This window comes from Grus americana, chromosome 1, assembly GCF_028858705.1.
Source record: "Grus americana isolate bGruAme1 chromosome 1, bGruAme1.mat, whole genome shotgun sequence".
NCBI classification, from domain to species: Eukaryota; Metazoa; Chordata; class Aves; order Gruiformes; family Gruidae; genus Grus; species Grus americana.
This window is the reverse complement of record NC_072852.1, coordinates 219194489-219204093: the sequence shown is the minus strand read 5'-3', so window position 1 is coordinate 219204093 and position 9605 is coordinate 219194489. Positions and strand designations below refer to the sequence as shown.

Genomic DNA, 9605 nt, shown 5'->3' with positions numbered 1-9605 from the left:
CAGCATCCTGGCTTGGATCAGGAACAGTGTGGCCAGCAGGAGTAGGGAAGTGATTGTGCCCCTGTACTTGGCTCTGGTGAGGCCGCACCTCGAGTGCTGTGTTCCGTTTTGGGCCCCTCACTCCAAGAAGGACATTGAGGTGCTGGAGCGTGTCCAGAGAAGGGCAACGGAGTGGGGAAGGGTCTGGAGCACAAGTCTGATGAGGAGCGGCTGAGGGAACTGGGGTTGTTTAGCCTGGAGAAGAGGAGGCTGAGGGGAGACCTCATTGCTCTCTACAACTACCTCAAAGGAGGTTGTGGTGAGGTGGGCGTTGGTCTCTTCTCCCAAGTAACTAGCCAAAGGACAAGAGGAAGCAGTCTCCAGTTGTGCCAGGGGAGGTTTAGATTAGATATTAGGAAAAATTTCTTCAGCAGAAGAGTGGTCAGGCGTTGGAACAGGCTGCCCAGAGAGGTGGTGGAGTCACCATCCCTGGAGGTCTTCCAAAGATGTGTAGACATGGCACTTTGGGACATGGTTTAGTAGACATGGTGGTGTTGCGTCGACAGTTGGACTTGGTGATCTTAGAGGTCTTTTCCAACCTTAAGATTCTATGATTCCATGATTCTCTGATCCTTCTATCCTTCCCAGGGCGGCAGGACCTGTGCTGGAGGAAGGGATCGCAGCCCCAAACCCTGCCGTCACCTTGCAGCTCCCTGTGGCGCTGCCGGCCGTGCCCTGGGAGCAGAGCAGCTGTCCCGCACCCTGTCCGGGCCCCGGGGCCCCACCAAGCCGCTGGCCAGCTGCAGGAGTAGTCGGGGCAGTAACTCACGATACCAAATGAGGCACAATATCCCTGTTCCCTCTCTCCCCCACCAGGCACGTTCCCCCTTCAGCAGAGGTGCTGGCAGGGTCAGGGTGTGGGTTCCGGGGCTAGCGAGAGCTGCGATCCCCCATCGCCCTGCGGGTCCCCCACCTCTGCCTGTGCCAAGCGATGATGCACATGATCCACGTGGCACCAGGTCTCCCCTCGCCCTGCCCGCCATCGCTTGGCCTTGGTGCAGCGTGAGCCGATGGCTCCGGCCCTTGCTCGCAGGTCCCCTGGCCGGGTGCGTGGGCAGGACCCCGGCAAAGGTGGGAGCCCAAGATGGCCCCAACTGTCCTCAGAGGCGCTGGGCAGGAGGGCTTTGACAAGCGTGCATCAAGCAGTGGCAAGCACCCCTGCACCCACCCTCATCTACCCGCCGCAGGGCTGGGTGCCAGGGTGCCAACCCAGGCAGTGTCTGTGTTTAGATAGTCCCAGGTGCCTAAGACAGAGCAGAGATGAAAACCCATCACGGGCAGCGGGCGAACGCCAGATGCTGGCTTTCCCGCTACGGGAGGATCTGCTGGATCAAACCTGCCAGGGGGTTTGGGCTGGGCTCTGCCCGAGCCTGCGCCTGGCTCCTGGAGCCTGGGGAGGAGCATGGAGCTCCGGGGAGCACGGGCCACCGCAGGCTGCCCACTGGGCGGGTTCAGGGTGTCCTGGGTCAGGTTAACTTTTTAATTCTCTGCACGGTAGTCGGGAGTAACGACAATTACTCGAGAGGTTCAAACGAATCACAAATTTACTGAAACTCAGTGGAACTACAAAGGTAGCGGCTGGCAAAACTTGTAACGGTATTACTCTAAACGTGCCGAAAATGAAGTTAGAGACAAAGAGAGTGGCGGAGAGCAAAAGAAAGAAAGAGAGAAAGAAAGAGAAGAAAAGAGACAAGATAGCACCACCCTTGGATCCAGCGATGTTCTCCACTTGTAGTTGTAGTCCTCAGGTGGCGGGCACGCTCGAAAACTCGTGTTTCCCCTTTTTATAACCCAACGTGTCCATCCCGTAGGCAGGGGTTCGTCACCACTGAGCAGGCACAGTATGTGCTCAGGAATGTTCAGGAATGTTCTAGACATGAGTCGGTGGGTTCTGGGGGTGTTGGGGGGCTCACTGTCCCCTGCCTTCGGGGCAGACCGAGCAATGACCCCTCATGGGCACGCAGGCACAGGAGACAGACGGTGTTGCCTGCATGTTTCATGAACAGGGCGATGGGCTCATGAGACGGTATCTTGCCTCTGCAGTTCTGTTCTTGGTCGACACTCTCTCGTCCAAGACGGGTGTTTGTGACACTCACTTGTTATCAGAGCCGTACACGGGGCGAGCCCCAAAACCCCTTTGGGAACCAGATGCTTCTGCAGGGAGAGCTTGGCCATGCCCAGCCCTGCCAAGGAGCCCTGCGGGGTTTGCAAGCTGCGGCCAGTGGTTCCTGATGCTTTGCTCCCCTCCGCAGGGCAACACCTTCCGGATGGAGGGTCCAACCGCCACCCCCACCAGCCAGCCCTGTCCAGGAGCCCAGCCCCAGCCTGAGGTTCTGGAGCCCAGCCCGTGCCGGGAGACCTGGGCCGGCAAGTGCAAGTTCCTGGTGTCCTGCCTGGGCTACTGCGTGGGGCTGAGCAACTTCTGGCGCTTTCCCTACCTGTGTTACCGCAACGGAGGAGGTGAGTGTCTGCTGCGGGCACACAGCTCCCTTCCCCGAGCACGCGGGCACTGCTCGCTTCTCCTGGATGGAGGCCAGGAGCACGGGGGGCTGGGGAGGGCCAGCGTGACGGTGCACGGGGGCTGTGCTCTCCAGGACAGCAAACATGGGTGCTGGCGGGAGTCGGGGTCTTGTGTTGCCCACCTGGACACCACCACTTTAATCCGGGGTCTGGGGACACAGACGCAGCCATCCCCACCCACCGCAGTCTCCCCTGTCACGGCCGCCTTTGGCACGGCTGCGGAGGACACCAGACTTTTCCCGTGCTGCAGTGACTGCAGGCGTGCGGGACACCCCGAGCCTCCCGCTCCCGGTGCTCCCACCACCCATCACTACCACTCGCTCCCCAGTCCCTCTCCCAGGCATGGCTGCCTGCGGGCAGGGCTGCCTGCGCTGCAGAGGGACACGCGTGCCTAAAGCCGGGTGCTCCCTCCGGCCCGGGATGGGCAGGAGATGGGCAGTGCTGCGGGAGTCTTGCGGGGTACATCGCCCTGCAGCCCCTCAGTCCCCGTGTCCTTCGGCCGGGTGCCGTGATCGGTGTGCTCGTCACTGGATGTCACTGCTGCCCGGCCGGCCGTGCAGGGCCCACGCTGCCCGTGGCACCCTTGGGGGATGAGGAAGCCGATTCCTGCCCCCGCCCCATGGACGGTGCCTCCAGGGAGCCAGTGGGACCGGGCACCGTCGCCCCTCGCTCCCAGCCTCTGCCAACAGCCACGCAGGAGCTCCCGATGTCCTGGTGGGGCTTCAAATCCAAGGTGGTCCCCTCCTCCTCAGGCTGAGCCACACAAACCTCTGCCAGAGCTGGATGGTGATTCCCTGGCAGCGTGCACAGCAGATGTGGAGGCAGCCCACTCCCCCAGCGCTGCGCTAATGAGTGCTGGGCTAACGAGCAGGCAGCCCCACATCTGGTCTGTCAGCCAGGCTGCAGGGGACTGGGGTTTGAATACGGATAATGCTGGGGAGCTGCTCCGCTGCGTGGAATGGAGATTCCTGCACCGGAGCTTTGCCACCAGGAGAGGATGGGCTTGGGCTGCAGCTGGCTGCCAGCTGGGAAATAGAGATTTCTCCCCTGGAAAATGTCATTTTCCAGCACAAATTGGCCTGGCTGAGGCTGCAAGGAGCAGGAAGGCTGTTGGTGGGACAAGCTGTGTAAAGAAGGAGGTGTCAGTGTATCGCCAGGAGAAACACAGGGATCTGCTGTGGGCACATCCCACAGCCCTGAGCACCCCGCAGCCCTGAGCACCAGTGCAGCATCCCTGCCTGCACCCCAGCACTGGTCCCAGCAACCACCCCAAGCCAGGGCCAGCAGGATCCCACCAGCTCCCAGCTCCGGCCCCCGCTGTGGGGCTCACGGGGAACTCGTCTGCTGGGGATGGCCCCCAGGATGGAGCCAGCAGCCCCCAGGAGCTTTCCCTGCTCCGCTGCATCCTGCCAGGGCACGTGTCCGACCAACTGACATCTGTCCTTTGGGGAGCCCAGACTGGTGCTGGCCATTCCCCCAACCCGCTGCTCTTCTCCTCCCAGGTGTCTTCCTCATCTCCTACTTCATCATGCTGCTCGTCACGGGGCTGCCCCTCTTCCTGATGGGGCTGAGCCTGGGCCAGTACGGGGCCGCGGGGCCCATCACCGTCTGGAAGTGCTGCCCGCTCCTGAAAGGTGGGGCTGGGGGCTGGGGACCCCTCTCCTTCCTGCCCCGCAGCCGCTGGGGCCGGCTGGGCTGTGGGCAGGGGTGCGGGTGGGCACGGGGGCTGGGACACCCCCTTGGTGAGGCCCCAGCCTGCACCCCGAGTCCCGGGGCTGTGCTGGGCAGGTCTCCTGCTGCCTCTGCGGCCCCTTGGACCCGTGCCGGGGCCAGGGGTCTGCGGGATGTGGTCAGGCCCCTGCCTGCCCCCCCAGCAGCCCCTCTCCTCGCGCAGGTGTGGGCATTGCCATGCTGATTGAGTTCTCCCAGGTGTCCCTCCACTACAATGTCATCGTCGCCTGGGCTATCTACTACCTGGTCTCCTCCTTCCAGAGCCCCCTGCCCTGGTCCTGCGATGCCCCCAGGAACGCAGACCTCTGCCAGGTCGGTGGCCCTGGGCGGGCAGCGTGGCGGGGCCCGGTCCCAGGGTGGGATGCTGCGGGGCCAGGCGCTGCACGATGACCCAGCAGGCAGTTTGTCTTGGGAGAAGCTTTGCCTGCAGCAGAAGAGGGGGGTCAGGCTGGGTCTGGGGCTGGAGCCAGGGCCAGGAGGGACGGCAGGGACGGTGGCGATGGCGGGGACAGTGATGGTGACCTGCTGGGACTCTGTGTTGCAGAACACGTCGGGGAGCACCAGCTGGGTCAGCGCCAGCGAGGTTTTCTGGAAGTAAGTCCCTGTGTGGCAGCATCGATGTGTGCCTCCCTTGGCCCGTACCCGGGGTCTGGGCCCAGCCCCATCTCCCCTGGTCCTGGGGGGCCGGGGCTGAGCCCCCGCGGGCAGCGGTCGGTGATGCCGGAGGGGTGGGCAAGGACACTGCGGAGGTGACGAGGGTGCCTCGCGTCCCCCGTCCCGCTGACCCAAGACCCCGTGCCACAGCGAGCAGGTGCTGGGGGTGACGCACAGCTCCGGCCTCGGGGACCCTGGCACCGTGCAGTGGCCCCTCGCCCTGTGCCTGCTGACGGCCTGGGTCCTGGTCTTCCTCTGCACGCTAAAGGGCATCCACAGCTTGGGCAAGGTGAGGGGCAGCGTGGGGAGGTGGCGGGGGGGCTGTCACACCAGTGGAGCGGCGCCGAGCTGAGCCGTGCCGAGCTGATCCGTGCCGTGCGCAGGGAGTGTACTTCACGGCCACCTTCCCCTACCTGATCATCCTCATCCTCATCATCCGTGGGGCCACGCTGGATGGCTCCCTCGACGGCATCCGCTTCTACCTGTCCTCGGACTGGAGCAGGCTGCAGAGCGCCCAGGTAAGCCGGGGCCGGGGGGTCCCTGACGGCAGCGATCCCCACAGCTGGGGGCGGCAGGGCAGGCAGGCTGGGCAGTCCTGCAGCCCCCCACACTGTCGTGTTGTCCCCCCAGGTGTGGAGCGACGTGGCCTCACAGGTCATCTACTCCCTGGGCATTGGGTTCGGGGGGCTGTTCTCCATGGCCTCTAAGAAGTTTGAGAACAACGTCATCTGGTGAGCAGGACGTGGGGGCGTGAGGGGTGCAGGGGGCACGGGCTGTTGGGGCAGCCCCGGGGTTGCATCTGGGAAGGAGCAGGGTGGTGATGGGGATGCCCGAGTCTTGTGGCCCATCGGGATGCCCCTGTCTCCATCCTCACTCCATGGGCATGGGGCTGTGACACTCTCCCCAACAGGGACACCTTGATCATTGGCATTGTGAACTGCTGCACCAGCTTCTTTGCTGGCTTCGCCATCTTCTTGCTGCTGGGGCACATGGCCTGGAGGAAACAAGTCCCCGTGGACAGCGTCGCTGACATAGGTATGGGCTCGGGGAGGGTGCACTGGTGCTCTGTCATGCCAGGGAACATCCTGGTGCCCTGCACAGGGACGGGACCACAGGGCTGCAGCTGAGATCACATCCAGCCTGGCTACCGGCTTGCTGGGCTTGGCCCGTCTCACCATGGCATATCCTTATAACTTCCCTTTGTCTCACCCTGCAGGCCCTGGGCTGGTGTTTGTGGCATTCCCTGAAGCCTTCTCCTTGCTGCCTGGCTCCCTGTTCTGGTCCATCCTCTTCTTCCTGATGTTCTTCATGCGGGGAGTGGACAGTTTGGTGATTGTCACCTTGGGCAGCCCCATGTCCTGCCTCGTGCCTGGCCATGGGGTGCCAGGTACACCCCGTCTGAGGCACGCAGATGGCATGACGTGCATGGGCCAGGAGCATGAGGATGGTGCTGGGGTGGGGGATGCGTGGCCCCATGCACACGGGGCTGGCGCTGGGCATGGGTTTCTCCAGGTGCGCAGGTGTCACAGGGATGGGGAGGCACGTGGGGACAGTGCCCCACAAAGTCCCCTCTGTGAGGACCATCCCCTGTGCCCAGGCCGGGAGAGGCAAGGACCAGGACGCCCCCCCCACTGACATCCCTCATCCCTCAGTTCAGGACTATTCACGCCATCGCCATCCTGGGGGAGTTCCCAGCCCTGCGTGACCGGAGGAGGAAGACGGCATTGCTGGGTGCTCTCTGCACCTCCTTCTTCCTGCTGGGTCTCCTGATGGTCACCCAGGTATGGGGTCCCCTGCAACCACACCCAGCGGTACCCAGTACCCTTGGGGTGATACCGGGGTGGAGGATGGGGAGCGGCCTCCTCTCCCCTCCACATGGCATCGATGCTGACCATGGCACGGGGTGCCCCATGCCCACCTGCTGCCCCGAGCCCTGCTGACCCCGTCCCTCACCGCCTGACAGGGAGGCATCTTCTGGTTCATGCTCATTGACAAGTACAGCATCGGCTTTGGGCTGATCATTGTCGCCCTCTCCATGTGCCTGGGCATCGTCTTCTGCTACGGTGAGTGGAGTGGGCAGCCCCGGGGGTGCCGCCAGTGCTGGGGGGTGCGGTGGGGTGCAGCCAGCACAGGGCTGTGGTGCTGTCGGCCCTGGGCACGGCCGCAGGCTCTTTACAGCACAGGGCAGCCCCTGGCTACCACGCTGCCAAGGCTGGGTTGGCATTCCTGGGGCTCGTGGCAAACCGTGGCCAGGCTCTGTAGGGTGCATCTGCAGCTGTGGGCAGCCTGGAGCCCCGCGGGGTGGGCAGGGAGGTACCCCCATCCTGCTGCCCAGCCCTGCAAGGAGACCGTGCACAGCCGAGGGGCGATTTTCCCTGTGTTTGGGGGATGTCACTTCCTCTCCATCCACCGAAGCGTGGTGGATTTTCAGCACCCTGGCACAGGGCTGTCGTGGGTGCCCCGGTGCGGGTGCACCCGGCAGGGCCGTTCTGGGGGCGGGCAGGGTCCCAGCAGTGACCCTCTCCCGGGGGGCCTGCAGGCGTGAAGCAGTTCTGCCAGGACATCATGGACATGATCCGCCAGTGCCCGGCCTGGTACAGCCACATGCTGAACTACTTCAAGGTGTGCTGGATCTTCTTTACCCCCTGCCTGCTGCTGGTGAGCACCGAGCACCCACCTGGGGCTGGAGGTCGAGGGGAGAAGAGCTCCTCTCCCTCCATCTCTCCCTCCCCTCTGAGAGGGGCAGCTCTTGCTGGGTTTGGAGCGGGGCTGCCCTGGTCCCAGTGCCCTCCTGGGACGCTCTGTGGGTGCTGGAGGGGGTTTGGGGTGGCCCTGGGGGTCCCTGTGGCGCCCAACCTGGCCAAGACCCCTGGGGCCAGGCGGTGCCACAGCGTCACGTCACTCCTGCCTGCTCTGCCCTTCAGATCACGCTCATCTGTGCCTTCCTGGACACGTACAGCGTGCCCCTGTACTACGACATCGATGAGTTCCCCACCTGGGGCATGAACCTGGGCATCTGCATGGGCGTCCTCACCTGCCTGCCGATCCCACTCTGGGCCGTCGTGGCCCTGTACCGCGAGTCGGGGTCGCTGAGCGAGGTGAGTGTGCGAGGTGGGATGGGGCATGGGGACGGGGTGGGGGCAGAGCAGGGGCTGCCCCGGTGCTGGGGACGGGGCGGGAGAGGCCAGCGATGGAGCAGAGACGATGCTGTCCCTTCCCCAAGAGAGAGGAAGGGCTGGAGCCACAGGGCTGGGGCGAGAGGTGGGGTCTGTGCCCACTGCTGCCCCTTCCCACGGCGATGCTGCCCTCTGCCCCGCGGGGGGCTCGGGGCAGCCCCTGATCACCCTCTCCCACCCACAGCGCTTCCAGAAAGCCACCCAGCCCCTCGACTCCTGGAGGACCGCTGCCGCCCGGGACGTGGCCAGAGATGTCATGTACATGTCGGCCATCATCACTGCACCGCCCCACGGCAGCAGCGAGGACTGATGCTGGTCCCGGGGCACCCCACGGCCTCGCTCAGAGCCCCCCGGGAAGACGGGACCCGCTGGCCATGGGGACGCCCGCCCAGGGGCTGGCTGCTGGTGCACGTGGCTCCCCTTGTGCCGTCACCGTCACCCATCCCGGCAGATGGTAACCACTGATCCCAGCGCGTATTTTAACTCTTGTTCCTGGAAACATTCTGCACACTCCAGAGGTGTTTCTAGGGGACTCTCTGTGCAGGGGCCAGGCTGGCCGAGCCCACCGTGGTGTTGGGAATGGCACGCTGACCCCCGGGGTGGGCTCCGGGCCCTGCTGGCTGCCTCCCTGGTGGCGCTCAGGGCCAGCGGCTCCGGCACGGCTCGTACTGCTGTGCTAGCAGGCTGGTTGGCCCAGCAGCCGATTCCAAGCCCCCAGCCCAGGGCAGGTCCCCGCTTGCCCGTCCCAGGCCGGGCAGCAGCACAGCGCAGGCAAGCGGGACTGGAGGAGCCCCGGGCTGGGTTTGCAGCATCAGGCAGCTGCGAGCGCACGATGTGTTGGCGGCTGCTGCAATAAAGCTCCATTTTCCAGAGTGATGTTGCTGTGCGCTACTGGCCGGGCCGGGCTGGGGATGTTCCCACGCGTGCCGGTGCCTGTGGAGGTGCGTGTGCCGGGCGTACACGCAGCACAAGCAGGGACGGATCCATGCCACCATCCAGGCCGGGTGCTGCCACTGCGCAGGCTGGTGGCATCCCTCGGCAGGGCTGCGCCGACTGCCCCGCTGATACACTGGAGCCTGGCGGGGTCTGGGTGCAGCTCCTTTGGGACGGGCCTGATCCTGCCGCATCCCTCCTGCGCACAGCCCACGTGCTGCCAGGCCGCAGGTCTCCAGCCCGGCACCGGGGCAGCTGCACCTTCCCTGTGCTCCTGCTGGGTGATGTACGTGGGTACGTATGGTGGGGTAGCTGGGCTGGCTGCTGGGGACACAGTCCCCAGGGAGCCCCCCGCCCCACCGGCAGGAGGGACCCCCACGCTGTAGCCTGGGAAGGGCAGGAAGGAGAGAGCAGCAGACGCCCACTCATAAAATAGACTACATGCTTTATTGGATTTAAAAGTTTTATGAAATGACCAAAAAAAAAAAAAACCCAAAAAACCAAGAGTTGGCAGATGCGTCAACAGTTGCCGTTTGGTGGATCCCCAACCCC

At 64.3% G+C, this 9605-nt stretch overlaps 1 protein-coding gene across 2 annotated transcripts; it reads left to right on the top strand.

Moving 5' to 3' along the window:
- Positions 1 to 2146: 2146 nt before the first annotated feature.
- Positions 2147 to 8990, top strand: LOC129201723 (sodium-dependent proline transporter-like). Of its 2 annotated transcripts, XM_054813345.1 has the most exons (14): positions 2147 to 2499; positions 4062 to 4193; positions 4454 to 4602; positions 4835 to 4884; positions 5095 to 5233; positions 5328 to 5462; positions 5575 to 5675; positions 5855 to 5979; positions 6161 to 6273; positions 6597 to 6725; positions 6908 to 7007; positions 7484 to 7602; positions 7869 to 8042; positions 8305 to 8990. In XM_054813345.1, the coding sequence occupies exons 1-14, from the start codon at positions 2271 to 2273 to the stop codon at positions 8428 to 8430; spliced, it is 1821 nt and encodes a 606-aa protein (XP_054669320.1). In that variant the 5' UTR covers positions 2147 to 2270; the 3' UTR covers positions 8431 to 8990. The 2 variants fall into 2 exon arrangements, with proteins under 2 accessions (XP_054669320.1, XP_054669321.1); XM_054813346.1 differs by lacking the exon at positions 5095 to 5233 and having other exon boundaries at positions 2292 to 2499; positions 4489 to 4602; positions 8305 to 8655.
- The last annotated feature ends 615 nt before the right edge of the window (positions 8991 to 9605 follow it).